Raw genomic sequence first — 21,789 nt, 5'->3', positions numbered from 1 at the left:
AGTTCACTCTCTGCTTTCCTCAGGTACTGGAGCAAGGAAATGTCTAATGACTCTGCCATCCACAGGTGGACTTTTTTTTTTTTTTTTTTAAGTAAAACCATGGCTGATAAGTTCTTAGTCTTTCTCACTGGCCAACATTCTAAGTATTCTGGGGCACATCGACTATGTAATTTACAGAACTTGGAACAAAATTTAAAAAGCGGGGCTCCTTGTAGAATTTCAAGACAGCCACACTGGAGGATTAAACCATTCTCAGCCCCTCCTAAGGGCAGGGTCCCCTACACCTGTCCAAGTCACGGCTTGTAAAGCCAAAATCTGTTCCCACTAAGACGGGCTTTGTTATACTTATGAAAGAACACACACAATAACGTTGGCTTTTCTCACAGCTTCAGCTTTTAGGTGAGAATTTTCCCCTTCTTGTCATGGCCAAGAAAACCTAGAAGTGGTTGGAGATAAATGTCTGGGTCTGCGGAAGCCCAGAAAGGTGTGGATGCCCTTGCTGGGAACTGGCATCAGGCCTATCTGCCAGAAGTTAGCGCAAGGGGCTTTCTTCCTCCCTTCCCTCTCACCTGGCTGCCTCCGTGGTCCAGCACAGGCCGTATCTGATACTCCTGGGGCCTCCCATTGCCAACTTGGGTTTAGACTGTTGTAGCTTCTAGTCAGAGACAAAGGGCTGCCCATCCTTCTCGCCCTTGACAGGACTCATGGGAAAGAATCCCCGTGCCCTGAGAAAATAGATGCTGACTACTACACTCTGAATTTTACTCCCATCCTGTCCTGTATGCTGAGGTGGTTGGAGAGGCTACTTGAAGGCTTCCTGATTTGGCACAGCCCGCATGCTGGGAGCAAGACGTGCACCCCGAAGGAAGTGGGTGGAACAGTGCAGACTACACCCTGGGAAAGACAGGAGCATCAGGTGACAGGCTGGGCATGGAGATTGCACGGAGCAGATGCAGCCGCAAGGGCAGATGATGAATATGCCAGGGATGCTAGGACAGGCGAGTAAGGTGTCAGATGGGCGTGCTTTTCTCCAGGGGCAGGCAGGCTGTACGAGAAGCCAGGCAGAGGACAGGGGAATGATTAGCAAGTGGGAGAGTGAGTCACGAAGCCAGTCCCCTGGGCAGCTGCATACGCAGCAGGCTCTCCTGGGTACTGCTCCATGCCAGGTTGCACAGCTGGCAGAGAGAAAGGGGCCAGAGCTCCTGCAGGGCCTCTCGAGGATGGGCTAGGAGCCTGGCTTCTAATGACCACCTGCTCCTGGCTTGGGGCCAGAGCTGCCTCTGTCTCTGTCTCTGGGTACAGCCTGTGGCTTCTCCCCAACTTAGAGAGCTACACTTCTCCCCAGTGCCCTCCACCCTCCTGCCCCTTTTCACCCCACACCACAACGAGACCTAAAGCTCTGAGGAAGGCAGTTGGCAGGACTGCCTCTCTCACAGGATTACCTTCACTGGGGGTCTCCTGAGAAGGACAAAGCCCAGACAGACACCCGGCATCCCCTCACCCTGAAGTGGAAAAGGTACATCCTGACCCTGAGGCATCCAGACTCAGCTGCCCTGGCCAGGGTGTCCCAGAGGCATCTGTGGGCAGACCACACTAACACAGCTGCCCCCAACTCTGGTGGCCAGTTTTTCACAGCATGGGAAGTTATAGGCAGAAGAAACCTAATCATCTTGGCCGTAGAGCAACCATCGGTCTGCCAGGAGTTGGGGTGAAAGGGCACAGGAGACTCACTGCGACCCCTTCACCATGTTTTTCAGAGCTGGCTCTCCTGTCTTCCTCGCTCACAAGGAGCTTGGGTAGGCATTCCACTGAGCTCCCAACAGAGGGAATGGAGTAGCACAAGGTGGCGGCATAGAAGCTGGTAGTTGTGAGAGGAAGACGTCTCTCACTGGCCTGAAACTCAAGTAGGCTGGACTGGTGGGCCAGTGAACAGGGGTCTGCTTGTCTCTACCTCCCCAGTGCTGGGATAACAAGCGCCTGCCCCGACCCCGTTGTTTTTGTTGCTTCCTTTTTATGGGTCCTGGGACTCAAACTCAGGTCCTTGCATGTGTTACTGACTGGGCCATCTCCCCGGCTCTGGGCTCCCCTTTGGATGCAGTGCTACTTTGGCCTCATCATCTACAGCAGGTCCACACGAGATCCACACAAGGGGGCCGGAGATCACTGTGCCCTTCCTCGATCATTAAGTTTGCTACCTTCATTCCAGAGCAGCTGGAGTAGGGAGTGAAGGAGCCAGATACTCAGGAGACGGGGGGAGACGGGGTGTGTGTGTGTGTGTGTGTGTGTGTGTGTGTGTGTGTGTGTGTCTGGCCTGTGATTCACTCAGTGGATTTATTGAACACTTAAGCTGCCCAGGGCCCTGGCTGCCTCACCTCTGGCTCGTCACTCCTTCCCTGTAGCCATTTTCTCCATCTGCAAATGAGATCAGTAAATCTCAGCGCTGGGCTCCAAGGGCCACTTACAGCACTGCTGGTGACCACGCAGCCGGGGGCTTTGCTTTTCTGCACAGCCATGACCTGAGTGACAAAGTTCACCTCTGGCGACAAGAACACGCAGTGAGCCCCCATCGGGACCCTTTGCCTGCTGTATAACTCACTGAATGGATGGTGCTCATGGCTGTCTCGAGTTGCAGAGTCTAAGTCCCTGCCAGATTCAATTCATGGCCAAGCCAAGGTTAAATGGGCTCCTGATACATTTGGGTATGCGGGTGTAGTGAATTTACGTCTGTGGTGTGAGGCTGTGTATGGCTGTGTATGGTATATTGTGGTGAGGAGGCCTTTGGGTGTGTGTGTGTGGCTTGTAGAGGCAGTATGAAATGTGTGGTTTATGGGGTAGTGTGGGGTGTGTGGTATATATAGTTTGTAAGGGGTGTTGTGTGTTGTATGTGGTTTGTGGTGGTTGGTTTGGGGGTTGTGGTACTTGAGGCATGAGGGGTGTCTTATGTCCTATCTGATATGGAGGGTGTGGCTCCTGTGGCTGGTACCTTATACAAAGAGAAATTCCTGTTTCACCTTGAAGTGGCCGCTGTGAGGTCGGGAGCTCTGGTTGTAATTCTCAAGGGCACATGGCGGCTCCACTTCCAGCAGAGTCGGCTGTAGACTTTTCATGGACACACAGGTTTGAGCCACTCTGATTTATTAACGGAGCACCTCTTGTGTGAGGACCTCCCCGACAGCACTTCATCACAAGAGCCCAAGTTAACGGTGGCGTTTCTGTTTGCTGGGGTACACTTGCAGGGGTGGGGCCATGTCCACGGCAGCAGATATGTCCTTAAGTCAATACCTTCCTCACACTAACACTCTGGGATCTCTAACAAGTCCTCCTCCTAGCCCCCATTCTCCTCTCCCGTCAAAGCCTTGTGGTTGTGCATATAAATCCTTCATTATTCTGGGTGGCTGTGGTGGGCAGAACCCCCACCCAGACATCTTCAAGGTGTTCACAGGGCTCTAGTGAACCTGGTCATGTTACCTCTGATCAGTATCAGCCCAACTCCTCCTGCTATTTCATCTTCAGACCCTGCAGAAGTGAAGGCGCCATTCTGTGAGGAGGCCCTGGGGCTGCACCTCATCTGGAGTCCCTGTGCAGCAGGATTTGGGAAGGGATTGCACGTCCTCAAAGCCAAAACTGGCCCTGGGTGACTTAGGGGTGTGGCATTGCAGGTTTTAATAAGAATTAGACTAACAGCAGCCCCCTGACGCAGGGAGAAGTCCCCCCCAAAAGAGTTGCCCAATACCAAGTGTCTTCATAGGCTTTTAACCTCCCCTTACCCTCAAGCTGAACTGTTAATTAAAGCTTCTAAAGCACGAAGTCCTCCAGAGTCTTCTGTCCAGGGACTTAGCGCACTCCCTGCTTGGTGGGAGGATCAGAGTAAGTCATGGGTGGACTTACTTGGACAGCCATCTCAGAGCAACAAGCAGACAGCCTCATCACCCCGTCCTCACTTCACTCTTGGAAGCATGTGCTTGGCTCTGGGGTCTATCCCCACCACAATTAACTAATTAATGAGTAAAAACCAGGACTGGAGATGTGGCTCAGGGTTACAGTATTTGCCTAGCATGCAAAAGGCCATATGTTCAATATCAATTCCATAAAAAGGAAGGGACACACTCTGTGATTCCAGTCGGCCTCTCGAAATGCACGGACTTCACTCAGTCAAATTCTGAAGAATTCAGTAACTTTACAGTAACCCGGAAGCCACCAGCTGTTTCTTACCATAACCTTGGCAGAGTGGACAGGAAATGCATGGCACCACCTCGGCCTGCCAAGGGAAGAGAGAGCTACAACCCCACTTTGTAATTCAAAGTTACTAAAAAATTACTTCCCATGGGCATCAAAATTGAGCCCTAAAACAAAGTATATCTAAAATATCACTGGATGCCCAGGATGGGGGTTCTTGTCTGCAATCCCAGCGTTGGGTAAGCTGAGAAGATGACCAGGCAGTCAGGGCTGCCTTGGGCAATGGTGAGATTGTGTCAAAAACAAAGAAGGGAAGGAGGAAGGAGGAAGCAGGAAGCAGAACAAGGAAGGAGGAGGAGGAAGAGGAAGATGAGGAAAGAAGAAGCAGAAGCAGAAGAATGGGCTTCCTGCATCCTATCTCTACCCATAGCCCAGCTCCTCTGTTTCCCTATTCTAGGTCCAAAAGTCCAGCATGGCCTCTTCAAGAAGGGCCCCTCAGCAGACTCCCCCAGGAGACACTGGAAGTCCACAAGCAGGAAGTACACTCATAGACAAAATGTTTGTCTTGTTCTTTTTTTTTTTTTTTTTTTTTTTGGTTCTTTTTTTTTTTTTCAGAGCTGGGGACCGAACCCAGGGCCTTGCGCTTCCTAGGCAAGCGCTCTACCACTGAGCTAAATCCCCAACCCCTGTTTGTCTTGTTCTAATCACTCTCTCTCCGCCTTGCTCTCAGAGGAAGACTCTGAACATCGGCCTGCGAAGGGAAGATGAAGAGACGATTCCCCAGCAGGCACCAACACTGGAGCGGTCAAGGAGAGCTTCGGTAGTACAGAAATGCATAACTCTAGGGACCATGGAAAGAGAGCCCAAGTACCCAGACCAGACCGGGAGGGCCACTCTGCTGGGGGCACAGGCAGCCCCCCACTGGATGGGATGGCCTAGCCCTTGCCTTACTTGGTATGTCCTTAGAAAAGAGGGGCAAAGAAATGGCATCGGGGAGCACTCAGCTGGGAGGTTCAGCACCGCTTTCAGAAGGGCTGTGAGGAAAAGGCTTCTACTCTTCCCTCCTCCCCTCCTTCCGAGGACTGTGGAGGAAGAAGCCACTGTCTGAACTCACCCTCCCCACTGAAGGGCTGGCTCTCTGTGGCTCGAGCCCCTTGACTACCCTCACCTGGCTGCCTGCCCCCTCAGACTCCTCCCAGGTCAGGGAAATAAATGTGCTGCTGTTGGCCGGATGCACCATCAAGTGCCCTTTCTCTGGTTGTCCTTTTCCCAAGGAGCACTGCTCGGGCTACACTGGCTGGGCAGGCCAATCTCTGAGGTGTGAAGAAAAGGCTCCAGGGGAGAGCATTCTCCCTCAAAGACTGCTCTGGAGGCCAGCTAGGGCACCTGTGCGTGTCATGGTCAAGAGGTGCTGTAGGTTGGGACAGTCTCTCCCCACCTCCCCCGGCAGTAGCAGGGAAGGTGAGGAAGACACTATCCGGCTGCTCACAGTACTAAACGCACACACACAGCGTTGCTCTGAAGCATGCGGGTGAGTCAGAGCTGTGTTGGTACAGGCACCATACGGACCACATTTATGACTCGCCCAGCTGGTGCCGCCTCCATTCCAGCTTGCAACACTTGCAGGTAATTTCACCAGCGGGCTGCAATTCACACCTGGGTCTACGATCGCGGGCAACCTGTCAACACTCCGACGTGGCATGGTTGGACACATTTTCCAGGTGTCGCCAGGCAATTCAGCACATGGCAGATCAGCCTTCCCACGGCAGAGGACGACAAGCACGCAGCAGTCATAGCCGAAGGCTGTCCCCAGGACTTGGAGCTCTATCTGCTCTCAGCTCTCACTTGTTTACTTGTTTATTTGAAACAGGACTGTGTAGCCCAGGTTAGCCTTGAGCTCACTGTGAAGTCCAAGCTGTCTTTAAGCTCATGATCCCTCCTCCTAAGTGCTAGGAGGACAGGTACGTGCCACCAGGCCACACTTCATTTTCTTATCTTCTCTCTAAGCCAGCGAGCTCGTACCAGATTCTCCAGAGGTAAGGAATCCTCTCCAGATCCGTCGCCCCAAACATGCTTCCGTCTGACATGGCCGTTTGTATTCCTCCTGAGGTCCTCTTTGCATTGCTGACTTCAAGCAAGCTAATTAATTATTTTAGACACCACGATTAAATCGACACAGTGATTAATCTGATAATCCTTTTTATGAAATTACCTCGGAAACGCTAACTTTTCATCTTCTGAAACTCGCTGTGTAAATTACTTTGAAGATTACATTGTACCAGCTTTTGGCTCCGTAAATCTTAATGGCACTGTTTTGCCAAAAGCAATAAAAGCTGTCCTGGATTTATCAGGTCCATCAGGGAAGAGGCAGGCAGGCAGGAAATTGAAGGTGACTCACACTGCAAGTGTGTGTGTGTGTGGGGGGGGGGGGGTTGACTGAAGAAACTGTTGCAACTTGCCACGGTGGTCACACACACCCAAGGAGGTCGGTAGCAGAGGGGCAGGCAGAGCTCCAGTCACAGCTGCCAAGGCTCCCTGTCTGAGAGAAGAGACTACAGTTCTTACAGGTGGAGGCCTCTTGCCCCTTCCCCCACCCCCAGCATCTCCTCCCAGCGCACAGGGCCGGCTCTCACTCAGCACACAACCCAAGTTCTAAGCTCAGAGGGCAGGCCCATTGCTAATAAACCTGCAACAGCCCCCAGATCCCTAGGCATAAGGAGAGGCAGGAAGTACGCCTGGGCTGTTGCCTTCCTCTGCTATACCCAGTGGGCCTCAGGCTGACCGGAATCACTCCAGTCATACTTTAGATGTTATCAACCAGGATGATTCCTACAGCCTGTCTGCAGTGACCAAGCCTATCCAAGTGCAGCATCCCCTTCCTCTGCTAAAGCTTTTGCTTTTTTTCTACTGAGTAGTGACACACTGGATCCCTCTGTGGGCCTCACCGGAAGTGTGTTACCTCACTCTGCAGTTCTGCACCACAGGCCTCTATAGATTGCAGGACAGGTGGAGGATGCTACCTCCTAAACCTAGGCCCCCAACTATCTAGCCATCTGAAAGACTTTATTGAATACCTACTTTGTCCAGGCTCTAAGGGAGATGGGAGGAACAAAATAGAGTCAACTCCTGTCCTCCCGACGGTGGAACTAACAGGCAGGAAACTCTATGAACGTGAAGGGAGATGGGAAGCAGACAGAGCCGGTAGTGGGGTCAGGGCAAAGGCCTGGGAGTCTCCCTGGCAGCACACTAACATTGGCTCTTCCTCACTGAGACGACATTTGAATGGAGAACTGGAGATGGAGGACAAAGCCACATAAATGCAGGAGGACGAGCATTGCAGGTAGAGAGAGTCACTGGTGACAAGGCCCCAATGAGGCACACACCTCATTATCCAAAGAGCAACACCACGGCTGGACTAAAGGGAACATCATGGCGAGACACTAAGGTCAGGTAGCTTTGGAATCCCCACGCCATGGAAAGAGCTGAGGTGTGGCCTCTCTGGGCATCTTACAAGGAAACCGCATTGATTTGTTGCCTTGTTCCGGTCTCAGAGGTATCCCCCAGGCAGACCACATGCTTCCACTGGCTCAGGTGAAAAGGCTGCGGGGCTGGGGTTTCCAAAGCTTGGAAGCCTCAAGGCCAGGAGTCACCGTTTGGCCTGAAGAAACCAAGGCACCTCACAGATTCCACATCGTCCCTACCTCTACTGCTGCCTCTCTGGGGTTGGAAGAGGACCAGCCCGCAGCTTCTGTCTCTTTTCCCCTAGCCCAGCTACTCAGATGATAGCTACAGACAAGGCAAGTTGCTTCACCTCCCCCAAGCTTCCACAGAAGGAGTTTCTGAGGAAGCTGATAGAAACCCTGAAAAGCTTCTAGCCCTCTGTGCTCCTCAGAAAAGTCTCGATGTGTGGTAAGTATTTGGTCAGTGAGGACTTCAGTTGTCCTCTGGAGAGTGACAGGGCAGTCCTCCTTTAGGAGGTGGTGACCCACACCCATCATCCCATCCTGGAGTTATTCTTTCCTTCACAGGAAGGAGCTGGGCCAGTCTGGAGAAGAAAGGAAGCTGGAGCATCCTCTTAGCTCACCCATCAAGGAACTAACTGGCCAGGGGCTCTTTCAGACAGAACCCGTCTTTGGCCCTGGGTCTCATCCCGGTGGCTGCCTCTTAGCAGAGCGGCCACGGGAGCTTTTCTGGAATAGGATAGCAGGGTGTGAGGGTCTAAGCGTGTGCCCTGAGAGCTCTGGCACCTGTTTGATACTTCTCGGATTGATGGTGGATTTTCTGGAATGAATCCAGCCCCTGGAGTTAAGTACATCTGCCACCTCACTTGAGGGTGCCAGGCTCCTCACCTCCCCTGTTCCAGGCCCACATCACCTTCCAGAATGTCCACCATCACGAACATGGCTAGGGTCTTTCCTCCCTGTTGCTTTTCCAGTGAGGCCTCTTTTCCCCCTAAAGTCATACAAGCACTTCCGAGAGAGCCATATCGACCGCCCTCTAGGTTGCCATGGAAACAGAGCTTTCTTTCCTCCCTCCTGTTTACCTTGGTCAGGGGACTGCGGCAGAAAGCAGCCTGTCGCAGGAGGAGAAGGGAGGGCGGGGGAGAGCAGGAGGGGGAATCAGCTCGCCTTAAACCAGATCATTCCGGTTTGGAGTGGCTCTCCCCCGCAGCCCCGGGCCCCTCTTGCAGAACAGCACTGCTGTATCACATAGGGGCTGTGGAGGAAGGGAGGATCCTCACCCAGTGAAGCTTTAGTGGAGAAGGTCCTAGCCCCCTGGTACCCCTGTGCTAATTCCATGTGGACCTGTCTCCCTCAAGGCCAGAGTTTGGTGTCCAGGGCATCCTCTGGAGGTGCTGCCGCAGGGTGACTGCTGTGCTCAGGTTGTCCTCCACCCCAGGATAAAGAGATGGGAGCTGAAGGCCATGCCTTGCTCTGTGTATGTACTCTTGAGTACCCTGGCCAAAGCGGTCTCACCCTGTTTACCAAGAGGTTTGTTGTCATAGCCTCGAACTTAAAATCTCCCAACTAACGCCTTAGAGAGCGAACTCCGATTATATATCAGTGCCTTTCGAGCACTGCCTCTCCTAACTTTCCACGTTTCCCCCTGCAGTTCTTCTGGCTTCTATCATCGGCTTCCTCCCTTTCCAGAAGGCGCCAGAAGGTGGGTGCTGTCCCTAAAACGCTTTCTAGCTCTGTCTGCTGCTCTGAGACTTCAGCTAACTGGCTCTGTCCTCAGTACCTGGTTATTGTCCTCAAACTGGTTTGCTGGGTAGAAGCCCTGCCCCCGGGTGCTATCTGCCTGAATACAAGGTTGTGCCCCGTGGCATCCCAGCCAGTTGCGTATCCACTAGATGCATAGTTAGCCTGGGCACCGGCCGCTGCCAGCCACGGTGCCCACGACCAGGCCCTGCGCTGCCCGCCAGGGGGCGGCAGAGAAACCACCCTGGGCGGCTTCTCTGTGAAGCACGAGGCCATCTTACATTCGGAAAATCCTGGCCTGAACACTGGGAATTTTGCCGCGACAAGTGACTGGCGGTGGCACCTGGGGGACCTGGCGCTGGCTTCAAGCGTGTCCCAGCCACAGGCTTCATCGTGCAGCACTGCGGCTCCGCGGAGCCCAGCCAACCTGGGGAAGGGTCCGATTCTTTAATTTAAGCTCTTCGCGCACCCAGAGGCGCAGGAAGGGTGAGAGTTCTTAACAAGGATACCCTTCCTTTGACATTGAGAGAGCTGGTAACCAACCCCCTTGGCAACAACACTTCGGTGGACCTTGGCCTGTCCTCCTATGAAGGCTAAGTAAGACGTCAAGCTTCTGTTCCAACACAATGTTTTTGTTTGGTTTCTGGTTTTGTTTTAAGAAGCCTTGGCTGGCCTGGAACTCAGTGTATAGACCAGGCTGGCCTCAAACTCACAGATCCACCTGCACTGCCGGGATGAAAATCAAGTGCACCATCGGGCCGGCTCCAGCACAAATTAACTAGGCAGAAAGTGGAGGGAGTAAGACTGGACTGCCGCATGTGGCATACGGCTCTGCTATTCTGGAGGAAGAAAGGCTGGGGGTTGGCCTTGTAGTCGTGGAAACCAGGTGGACAGGCGGACAACTGGGCGCAGCCGCCATGTTCAACATTCCAGAGGGCCTCATCTGCGTGGCAGGCAGTGCAGGGTGAGCAAGGAGCAGATGCAGACATCTTGAACCCTGATCTGAGTGAATTCCGGAAGTAAATAAGGGATTCAGTCACAGGGCTCTGATTAAATTTGTTCTCTTACAAGGGGGTGGGAGAAACTTTGGAAATTGGTAAAGACTCGGATTCTTGGTAGCTTTAGTGAGACGGTTCAAAAAAGATAAACTGATCTGCCTGCCCCTTCTGGGGTGACACACACTGACACCCGATATATTTCACAGATGCCATTGCTGTGAGGATCCTGGCTTTGTGTGGGGTACTAAAAATAGTAAGTGACCCAAGTGTGCAGCTGTCTCTGTCCTCCCTTCACCAGCCCAAGAGCTGTGCTCCTGCCTGCCCGGCTGCTGTGGGAGCTGAGAGCTCACTTCTGTATGTGAGGCTATGAGCTCCGAACCTTGGTGAAGCAGAATGGCTAATGTGCAGGGTCTCCTGGGCATGGAAGGTCCCCTCCACCTCTATTCACTCAGCTAAGGAGGTAGAAAAAAAAGTGGTACAATAATGTTCTTGCTTGGTATTATGAAGGGACAAGATAGTGAGGAATAAGCTTCAGGCAACACAAAAACAAAACAAAACCAAAAAACCACACACTTACAACAACAGATTTTTGTTTTTTAAACACACCTCCTTCCCCTTCATTTTTCCCTCTCTAGAACTGGCTCTTAAAAGATTCCCCAAATGCCACTTAGGCTGCATGTGAACGAGGGAGGAATTTAACAGCTGTACCCTTCAAATCACTCCAACTACAGACTCCATGAGAAAAGACATATTCACACCATCTAAAAAAGCAAAACAAAACAAAACAGGTTGTTTGGTTTTTGTTTTGTAAGGAGAAGGAGATGCCATTGGTCCAGCCCAGGGCACCCATGTCACATGCTAGGCAGGTTTCCTACCACCTTGCTATATATCCCCAGCCTCCACTCTAGTCTCAATGCCACAGAACTGAGTAGTCTAGGTCATGATGGCTTGTCTGTCTGTCTGTCTGTCTGTCTGTTTTGGATACTGTCCTTTTCGTCTCTAATTAGAATGCTGTCTAGTGGCTGTGTCAATCTGCGGCCTCCGCACTGTAGAGAGCATCAGTGACTAACACCCTTGCAGTAGTCTAAGTACTTTCTACAGTCATTTAATTCTCACAGTGGGGTGTCAGGAGACACCATTAATCCCACTTGAGGAGAATGACTCTAGCGCCATTTTCTCTTACTTCAGTGGTTCTCAAGGGAGGGAAGGGACGAGTCTGCTTGATCAGACTGTCATCCTCACATCAAGGTGATAAGGACAAGCAATGGTCAGTGTTCATTCTGGCCATGGCTCTCCAGTTCTCTGCTGGACAATTAGGAACAAGGAGGAGAGTGAGCAGCTGTGAGACGGGGTCCCCAAATCCTTAAACCAGCTCACCCAGAACTGAGATTTGTTAAAATAACATGTTTTATTTTCAAAATATTTAAAATAACAGTAACAAAAAATACCTAGAACTGAGTTTTGGGGATTCGGACCCCAAATTTTTCATTTTTAATAAATACGTATTTTTCTTTTTTGAATGATTGCTACATGTGTGCAGAAGATAACCTCAGGTGCATCTCGCCTTCTACCTTTGTGTGCGTTTAGGTGGCCACTTGCACAGGGAGGCTTTTCCCACGGAGGCATTGTGATAGCTCTCCATGTGTAGAGCGGCTTACCCGCTTGCTCTGCAGCTGGCTTCGTTCTTCCTCCTCCTCTGTCCACGCCAGTACGACAACGTGAGCATGCCACAGTGTGGCGCTCGCCTAGTCTACATAGCTGACACCAAACACAGCGGGACGGACATTTGGAGAATTAGATTAAGGAGTGGTAGCCACCCTAGGCCAGTCAGAGTTTACGCCTTTGGCAAGCATCCTACTCACCAAAGGCTACATTCCCAAGGTCCCTCATAGCTAGTCCACTTCCTCTGACTCATGAATAAACCACGCCCAAGGGAAAGGGAGTTCTAGAGAGGAGGCGTGCTTCTGAGAGAACCAACCCTGTTCCAATCCCACATCTTCCTAAAACTGCCAATCTCTGGCTGAAGCCCTCCCTGTGTGACTGTTTATATCTAAATACATTTAAATCAAGTTCCAGATTCTTATTCTGTCACCATAACCACTGTTGGAGTGTCCAATGGCCCATGTGGCTGGTAGCCGCCACCCTAGTGGTCAGTGCAAGTAGAGAGCACATCCTTTCACTAAACAAGGCTTTTTTTTTTTTTTTTCCATTTTTATTTATGAGTACACTGTAGCTGTCTTCAAACACACCAGAAGAGGGCATCCTGTTACAGATGGTTGTGAGCCACCATGTGGTTGCTGGGAATTGAACTCAGGACCTTTGGAAGAGCAGTCAGTGCTCTTAACCGATGAGCCATCTCTCCAGCCCCTAAACAAGGCTTTCTGACTTGGCTGAGAGCAGAGTGGAGACCGCAGTGGTGCAGCCTAATTACACTAGGTAACATGGTGTGCTGTTCACCTCTAATAGCGCTGTAATAGTTTTCTGATAAACTAGAATCATGGATCCAGAGGAACAAAAATCATGAATATCAGCTGAGATACTGCAGCCCCTCCCCTCCCACTAGGCCTAGCCAAGGAACCCAGTCCGAGTTTTTCTCAGGGACTGAGGAGACTGAGGGATGGCTTGGTAGTCAAAAAAAAAAAAAAAAAAAAAAGCACATGGGGCACTTGGGGAGTTCAGTTCTCAGCACTCATGCCAGTTGGCCTACAAACCCCTTAGAATTCCAGCTTGGGAATTGGCCTCTCCTCATTGTTTAGGGATAGGGTCTCCATGTAGCCCTATAGCCATCCTGGGGATTGGTTATCTATCTATCTATCTACTTACCGACCTACCTACCTACCTACCTACCTACCTACCTACCTACCTACCTATCTATCATCTATAGTCAGGGTTTCTATGTAGCCCTAGCAGTCCTAGAACTCAGTATGTAGCCCAGGCTGGAATGGCCAGGATTAAAGGTGTGCACTACTATTATTCTTTCTTTTCTTAAAGTCTTTTTCAAAGCTCTTGCAGGTCAAAAGTATGAATGTCAAAGAGATTGACTTATTCTTTAGGAGGAAAATAAGGCAAAGGCAGGAAGACTGCTCTGCACAGGACATCTATGTACTGTCTATATGGTGGACAAGCGAGCCTGTACCTTTTCTCCTCCTTGTAGACTTTCATCATCACAGTAAAGAGCTGTCCTTATAAAAAGTCAATGGAATGTGTCCAATTCTAGAAGGCAAGCCTTAAAGTACTTGATGTGGATAGAGTGTCCCTGTCTACTCTGGACTAACAGAGTTAAGATATATTGCTGGGAGAAAGGCCACAAGATGAAGCAGGGCTCAGAACTGTGGTTTAATCCCCCCCAGAGAATTGCAGGACAGGACTCTGCTCCAATGACGGCCTTTTCTTTGGATTGTGAAGTCCCATGACTGCTCACAGGGTTCACACAGCCCTCATGCTTCCCTGTAGCTGTTCTTCACCACTCAGGGAAGTCTGACGCCACACAGACTGCTCAGCAGTGAGGGGCCTCCCCACAGTCGCTCCCTTGCTGAGAGCCGAGTTCTAAAGGCAGGGCTACTGTGAGTCCAGGAGTTCCAGGTGAGCAGAGAGGGGCGGGAGGAGGGCAGTGGAGGGCATGAACAATGTCCAGTGACCGAGGTAGGACTGGTGTATATGTCAAACAGGAGAGAACTCACACATGTGGAGAAATTACTGCAAACTGCAGACAATCACGGCAACTTGGACCGAATAGATTTAGAGATTTATTGATCAGATTGTTTTAGAAAACCAATAGCGAACACTGACAAGGTAAATAAGTACAGATGGAACATTTCAGGGTAGATTTACTTGCTCATAGGAAACCAGGGGAGGTGGAAAAGCTGTCCTGATCACATGGCATGCACACCAGACTGCAAAAGGACATCCACACTGTGTAACAGGACTGTGGCAAGTAGCTTTAAAGTAAGGCGAGCACTGTGTATGGCCTCGAATACCTGCAGGGAGAGCGGAGCCTGGCCCAGCCTCATAGCAGCTCCAAAGGGAGGCTGTCCTTTCCTGCCCATCCCTACAGCCTCCGCAGGGAGAAGCCTGCACTCTCCCTACCCCAGTCAGTGTGCTTCCTGCTGCCTCCTTTGTATTCCTGCTGTGTAACTAGCACAACAGCAATTAAACTACTTAGTGAAATCGGCCTCTGACTCGCTCTGTGCAGGCTAAGCGGGCCTTTAAAAAACTTCCCAAATGTTTTAAAAAAGGTTAGCAACATGGAAAGAACACCAAGAAGATGGTGCTACCATCGAAGCACAACTCGGAACGTCTGTTTTTGACACCAGACAAGGGGAGAGATTTTTTTCTTCCAAATCTCACAAACTCAGACAGGTGATAACATATGGAGGTCCCAGAACCCCACCGTGCCTGCTTCTGGCCCTGCCAAAGCTTCCAGAGTTCTAAGGTACCTGGGGATCAATAGAATTTACACCTGTGGTAGCCAGCTCTTCAAAAGCCTAGCTGTAACAATGAACCCTCCCTCATTCACCCTGAAGCCCAACACCAGGAAACAAGAAAGAACAAAAGGGAAAATGGCTTTTGTGCTATGCCAGAGTGTTGGTGGGAGGGCCACTCTCTAAACATCACTAAGAACACAGAAAACCAAACTGCTTTTACAGGAGACAAAACCAACACAGTCCAAGAGGACAGAGCACCCTTGCTGCGCACCAGGACATCAGACTGCAGGTAACTCCAAAGAAGAAACAGAAAAGCAAGCTTTGCCAGGAGCCAGGAAATGTGCTCAGATGGTGGGGTTTCTGTGTGTGTCTAAGAGTTTTCTCTGGTCAGGAGGCAGCAGAGAACTCAGCGGCAGACCATGCTTCAGGTTCCCACTTGTGCTCGTTCTCCTAAGCTAACTGGGACCCTGGCCTGGTGGCCGGCTGCTGGCCCTCCTTTGAGCCTCTTTTCCTTTGCTGTCAACTAGTCCCGTGAAAGGGGGGTGTTTGTGGAAGAGGAATAGGAAGGGAAAAGATATGCAAATCAATTGTTTGACAGAGAAGTTGAAACACTGATTATCTATGGAATTCGATTGTGTGTGCTTTCACCTTGCTACTGTGGATAACGAAAGATCAGTCATACTTTTAATCTAGAAATGTTAATATTTCCATTATATATATATAATTTTTAAATCTCGCTCTGTACTGGACACGAATGCTATAAAGCAAGCTTTTATATCAAGTCATTAGGCCCTGAAAGATGACTTCTGCCAGTGGAAAGAAAGGGTTGTGTTTGCCCTGAAAAGCAGGTGAAGTTTCAACCTATTACATACTGGTTTGCACTTTTCTGTAAAGTGGAAAATACCTTAGAGTAAAGAAGGCATCATTTAATAAGGTATTACATTCCCAGATAAATTAGCGTATGTGGGGGGAAACTGTATTAATATTAGGTTTTAACTCTCCACCTGGGCAACACTGTCAAGTGGACTTCCTTACTCCTGGGCAACACATGCAAACAGGAGATAGTACAGGGATGGGGAAGCCCTCACCTCTAACAAACTGAGGAACAGTAAGTTGTTTTATAACTAGAGTAAGAAAACATGGACCTGAAATAAACCCAGCTTTACCAAGAAGTTGGCTTGTGATCACATTAGAAATTCTTGGCATAACTTTAAGGCAGTAAGCTGACTTGCCCAAGATAGGTACAAACGTAGTGTCTCTGCTTTACGGCCATCTGTCCACATTGTCTTTACAGACCACGTGCTTCTACGTATTGCACTTCCATTTCCAGGACTGCGGAAAGATGGCAGAGGAGCAGCGGGCACCACAACCTTCCCACACCAGGTGATGCCATCGGGAATCCAAGTGCTGCTTATAGAGAAACCAAAATGCTGGTGACTCTTAGAGAGGATCCAGCCCCCTTCCTTGAAGTCCTTCTCCACAGTCATTTGGCGTCCAGAGTGTGTGCGTGTACGTGTGCGTGTGCATGTGAGTGGCTGCGGCTTAGCTGCTCCCTGCCTGGCTTCCACTGTGTTCTAGTCAAAGACACTTCAGACCAAACCAGACTGCTAAGGTACAAGAGGTCATGCTGGCCTCTGACATCTATCTCAAAGAGACTGCCTTCAAAGGGCTTAACAAGGATGCCAACAAGTGTGGCTTCAATCAGCCCCTCTCACCACTTTCTGGTGTAACAGGACCAGAGACCTCTTTGTATTCCAAGGACCATGGGCACAGAGGCTGAACATTGTCTTTGGACCCTATATAAACCAATGACAAAAATCCATCTGTCATCCAAGAAAACAAGGCCTTTTAGTTTAGGATACATGTCCACCGCGTGTACAGGAGACCTGGCCCAGAGTCACACAGTTCTGAGCACACAAAGGCGCTCAGGCTGACTTGCTCTGTCAAAGGGTCCTATGAGGAGCACACCTATGGGTGGCAGGAAGTAGAATCGTACCACCAGGGGGTGGTAAGGTCTGGGGATGGGACCCCCAGAAGAGCAGCTCCTCAGGGGTAAGTGCTTCTCTCAGGATCGCAGAGCAAAGGCTCCACTAACTCAACCCACATGGATGGAGCATACGGCCTGGTGGGAGCAGAAGTCAAGAGACCTCCCTAGGATGGCACTCCAGGCAAGAACGTTTTTTTACTGCAACTCAAAGGTGACTTTAAATTCATACAAAGTAAAGAGATCTCCTCTGGGCTAAAAGAAGAAGAATGGTAAAGCTAGGTGGAAAAGAGGCACTTAAAGGAAAAATATGTTTGAAATCTCCTGCAAGCCTCCTCTGGAAGGAGCCTACAGCAGGGTCTGGCTGCACCCTCCCTCCTGCAGGCCTCCAGCATCCTGACTGCACCTATGGACACCCACAGGCTTACACAAGTCACTTGAAGACAAAAGGAGTAAAAACGTAGGTTACTTTTCTCTCCAGAACAGACAAAACAAAGCCAAGAACTAAAATCTCTCACCAACAAAAGCAAGTCACCCTGTCTCACCCCTTCCTCCTGCTGGGCTTTCCGATGATACTTGCTTCTTGAGGAAGGATATGCTGCGCCTTTTCCCTTAAGACCTTTTTTCTGGTTACTAGGCAATTACAGCATCGCGTGCACTGAAGCAGACAGCAAAGTTCAGGAGGGAATCAAGAACCAACTGCTTAAGAAAATGCAAGAACGTGGTCCAGAGATTTAAACAGAAACAAGCTTACAGAGAAACCGCTGCTATGCTAGCAAGGCCCATCACCCCAAGCAGAAGCGAAGATAGTGAGTCCGAAGGGTGCGGGTGCTGTGCCCTACTCTACTGCCCTTCGACATTTACACTGAGAATCTACAGCCCCCATGAAGAGGTCAAAGACATACTTAAAGCCATTAATAAGCGCAGGGGAAGTTCAAAACTGCCTACAAAGAACTTGATGCCAGATACACTTAATTTGAAAGACAATAACAGAGGGTGATGGTGACAGATACACTAAATACTGGCAGGCCAATGCTAACCACTGGAGCATCACAAGATTGAAGGGATCACAAATCAGACGTCGTCTGAACTGCCTGCTTTCGTCAAGGTCAGGCATCTTTAATCTTTACACCAAGTCACGAAGCACCAGAGTCTGGCACTCAGCACATCTCAGAAACACTAAGAACAACCTGCAGGACTACCAAGACTAGTGTTCTCGTTCTATCCCAGACTACCAGCTGTTGTTGCTGGCTTTTTAAGCTTTGTGTTTGTTGATGATATTTTAATCTGTAGTGTTAGTTGACATGGTCAATATGTTCAAATTAAAAAAAAGGCAACGATTCATCTCTCTTGATTCTTAACATTACGGGACTTTCGGGTGTTCCCTCAATCCCATGAGAAAGAGGAAATGCAGAAGTTTGAGGTGCATTATGGGGGCAGGAGGGAGGGGAGCAGAGAAGAAAGCACATGAGAGAGTGAGATGTCCACAGACTTAAACCCATTCACAAAAAGGCATCTGATGTATTTTCTGAATAAGGCCTTGATCAGGGTAACCAATCCTCTTTGTAGCACATTCTACACTGCCCATAAATAAAGGAGTCTCTTTAAATTAACATTTCCAGTATCAATGAACAGTCCAGAAATCCTCATTTCAAACGCTCGATGAGTTCCTGTGTGAGTCCAAGGTGCAGAAGCTGTGTTCGGGAAAGGTTTGCTAGGTTGGGGAAGGCCGCGAGCAGCTTCTCCCATGCCAGTTCCAGCAGGCTAGGTACCACCAGCCAGATCTTAAACAGCGATCCAGTCCGTTTGTTTTCGTGGATGTTCACCACTCCTCCGTGGATATACATGCAGCCGGCCTAGGAACAAATGGCAGTTAGAAGACAGAGTCAAACGCCAGAGAAATAGTAACCATGGCAGAGACTCAGCAAAGGAAAGGGAACAGCCTAGATCTAACTGAGGCGAGAAGGAACAAAACAATTCCACAGGCTGGAGATACAAACCAGGTGTGACTGCCAGGCCTGGGCTCAACACAGCCCCACAGACACTATCTGAACTATTCTGTCTCACTATCTGAACCTATGCAGAAGCCAAGTCCACTTATATAATGAGTAGGTTACTAAAGAAACAATAGGACTTTGGTGGGATTTTTGGTTTTGATAAAAGGTTTTATGAACTGCTGAGTTGGAACTGGACTTTTTTAAGTTCAAAGGACATGGCCAGCTCAGTCTCCTGAGTGGTGGGATTACCATGGCCAATTCTACAGTTTTGTTTTATAATTTTCTTCTATTGTATTTTTGTTTGGTTGGGTTTTTTTTATTTGTTTTGTTTTGTTGAGACAGGGTTTCTCTGTGTAGCCCTGGCTATCCTGGAACTCGCTCTGTAGATCAGGCTAGCCTCAAACTTACAGAGATCCACCTGCCTCTGCCTCTTGAGTGCTGGGCTTAAAGGTGTGCATGTGTTTTAACTTCAAGTACAAAGAACTTTTTATTAACAATTAAATTTAGAGTATACTGATTATCTAAAGTACCAAATGCTGGTTATACTACAAAGATGAAAACCAGGTTTCTGTATATTCTCAATAATATGGTAACAAAGGGTAACATCATTCTGCTCTCTCTCTCTCTCTCTCTCTCTCTCTCTCTCTCTCTCTCTCTCTCTTTTTTTTCTTTTCTTTTTTTTAGAGCTGGGGACCGAACCCAGGGCCTTGGCAAGCGCTCTACCACTGAGCCAAATCCCCAACCCCCATTCTGCTCTCTTATATATTACATTGCTTTTTTAAACTTAGATGTGACCGTACTTCCTTCTCCTTTCACACATGTGGTTGCTACCAGCAACTTTTCCTGGCTAGTCTTCCTCACCCTACAACTTCCTAAGATCAGCACAAGAACAAACTCACAGGTGTGACAGCTGCACAGTGAAAGTAAACGGGCTCTGGCATGGTGGCGGGGAGCTTCACCCACTGAAAAGTCTGAAGATTCAGCTTCCAGATGTCTCCCAGGATCACTTCTCCATTATAGCCACCACAAATGAAGACATCTGTCATGAAAGGAGAAAGCCAACAGCACACAAAGGAAATGAGTTGCAGCTACAGCATGTCTTATGGGAGTGCATGGTTAGCTGACAGGTGGACCGTGCCTCATCACAACTGGGACATTTTGCTGGGATGAAGGATGCCAGCCTCTAAGGCAGCTTCACATCAAGGTTCTCAAATTCAAGTATTTCTAGGTTACAGACACAGAAAGTGAGTGGACAGAGACATGAGGCACTGGAAATAAATAAACTGGAGTCAGGGAAAGCTCGTGCGCTGAAGGAGGGTGGCTGTGCAGCACCAAGAAATGCACTGGAGGGAGCAGGCCAGCCACTTCTTCCCAACTTCCAAGAGAAGCTAAAAATCCCACTAGTCAAGAAAATACTAATCGAAAACAAAACACAGCTACAGACCAGTTTCCAAACTCTTGCCTGGAAAGAGCATGCGTTTTTTCCTCCCACAGACACATATGCTCCGTATGGACATTTTACCTATGGAGAAATGCTCGCTGCAACATGCAATCTGGGCCACAAAACAGGTTCTTCCTGGCCATCTTCAGCCATAATAGCAAAAACTTATTTGATCTGTATAGCTGGGAGTTGGTTAGTTCATACGCCTGATCGATTTGTAGTAAAGGCCATGTGACCTTTTAAAGGCCCAGAAGTTCCAACTATATAAAGTGTGACTTCCAGAAAGCAAATGAATAAATGGCTAACTCGAGTTGGGACCATGTTTAATCCAATGCTTAATTAAACTATAAAACACAGCAGAAAGTTTTTTGGCTAGGATGCAAGAAAAACTTTAGCATTGCTGTGTCCTCAGAGGCAAAGCAGAGCAGCACTGCTCGCTATAAACCTATCCAAAAGCATGAGCCTAAGTTTAAAAGGCCCTGTGTGCATATAAAATGGCAGACAAATGCTACCTAAATCTGAACTAGAATGTCAAAGGCTCGGCTGTCAATTCTGCATATACCCCTTCCCAGGAGTGGGGAGGAGGGTGGGTATGCTCAATCATAAAAACAAATAAATGTCCAGTAAATTAAAAGCCATTAGCCAAAAATTCATTATCATACTTAGATACAGTAGCCTCTACTTTCTGAAATCACACCAAGCCTTTGCTACAGGAGGCCCAAAGAATGAACTCAGAGTCCTGACATCAGACAGAGAACAGAATAAAGTTCATGGTATAATAAATACTCTGAGAGTTATTACAATTTTAGTATGGTGTGCACCAAGGTCTTACTGCATAAGCACCCACACTGCTACAATCACAAATCATGCTCGGGGAGCCAGTGGTATAATAAAACTTTATCTCTCATCAACTTCAGAGTTTTTTTAACTGAAAAAGCCCAGACACAAAACTAGTTTATATTCTGAAAACTTCCAAGAGGCAAAATTCTCTAGAGTTTCCTTTAAGTTTAAATCATAAAAAGTAGGTGCTGTCCAAAATTATTCACCCCCTTTGAAGAGCTAATTAGGAAACCAGTCATTCTCAACAGCTATAATTACAGAAATGAATCAAACTTCATTTAGACTCCATACCATTTTTTATTTGAACACAACTGTGACATCGTCGGGCTGCAGGAAAACCTGTCAAACACATAAATACAGAAATTCAATTATGCACAGAAAACAATAGATTTTCTCACTGTGTGTGACTGTGTGTCTCTGTATACCACGTGTGTGCCTCAGAGAGACCACATCACTTGCAGGGTTTTGAACTACCTGACAATGGGTCTAAACTCGGGTCCTCTGGAAAGCAGTAAGTGCTTCAGCCAAGACCCCTCTCCAGCCCTTAGGCCCCCATTCCTTATTTCACATGTGCTTTTTCAATTTGTGGCGCGTAACCCAATGATCCTTGTCGAAACCTTTCTGCTCAGTCTCTGAGGGAGAACAACAACTGAGCAGAAGAATGTAAGTAGCTTCTAATGCCAGCTTTAGAAATACTTTATGTGGGGTTGGGGATTTAGCTCAGTGGT

General features: G+C 49.0%; 1 protein-coding gene and 1 long non-coding RNA gene across 5 annotated transcripts in view; both read right to left on the bottom strand.

Moving 5' to 3' along the window:
• Window positions 1-6,358: 6,358 nt before the first annotated feature.
• Window positions 6,359-8,697, bottom strand: LOC108350685 (uncharacterized). 3 transcript variants are annotated; one of them, XR_015686414.1, is made up of 2 exons: window positions 8,551-8,697; window positions 6,359-6,715 (listed from the first exon to the last, which is right to left on the bottom strand). It is a non-coding gene; the product is annotated as an uncharacterized LOC108350685 (long non-coding RNA). The 3 variants fall into 3 exon arrangements; XR_015686415.1 differs by having other exon boundaries at window positions 6,359-6,711; window positions 8,551-8,691; XR_015686413.1 differs by having other exon boundaries at window positions 8,526-8,678.
• A 5,411-nt stretch (window positions 8,698-14,108) lies between these two features.
• The window catches only part of Klhdc10 (kelch domain containing 10), a 57,817-nt gene continuing 50,136 nt past the window's right edge, over window positions 14,109-21,789 (bottom strand). Inside the window, exons 8-10 of one of the 2 annotated variants that reach the window (XM_087657211.1) lie at window positions 21,353-21,400; window positions 19,680-19,819; window positions 14,109-18,639 (exon numbers count right to left, since the gene is read on the bottom strand). In XM_087657211.1, coding sequence (XP_087513337.1) covers window positions 18,430-18,639; window positions 19,680-19,819; window positions 21,353-21,400 — 398 coding nt within the window. In that variant the 3' untranslated portion in view covers window positions 14,109-18,429. The remainder of the gene's footprint in view (window positions 18,640-19,679; window positions 19,820-21,352; window positions 21,401-21,789) is intronic. The other variant, NM_001017456.1, reaches the window with a different exon arrangement.

The sequence above is a fragment of the Rattus norvegicus genome, chromosome 4 (genome assembly GCF_021556685.1).
Source record: "Rattus norvegicus strain SHRSP/BbbUtx chromosome 4, alternate assembly SHRSP_T2T, whole genome shotgun sequence".
In the NCBI taxonomy this organism is placed as follows: Eukaryota; Metazoa; Chordata; class Mammalia; order Rodentia; family Muridae; genus Rattus; species Rattus norvegicus.
Note: the sequence above shows the minus strand (reverse complement) of the source record. Positions and strands in the feature narration are given on the sequence as shown.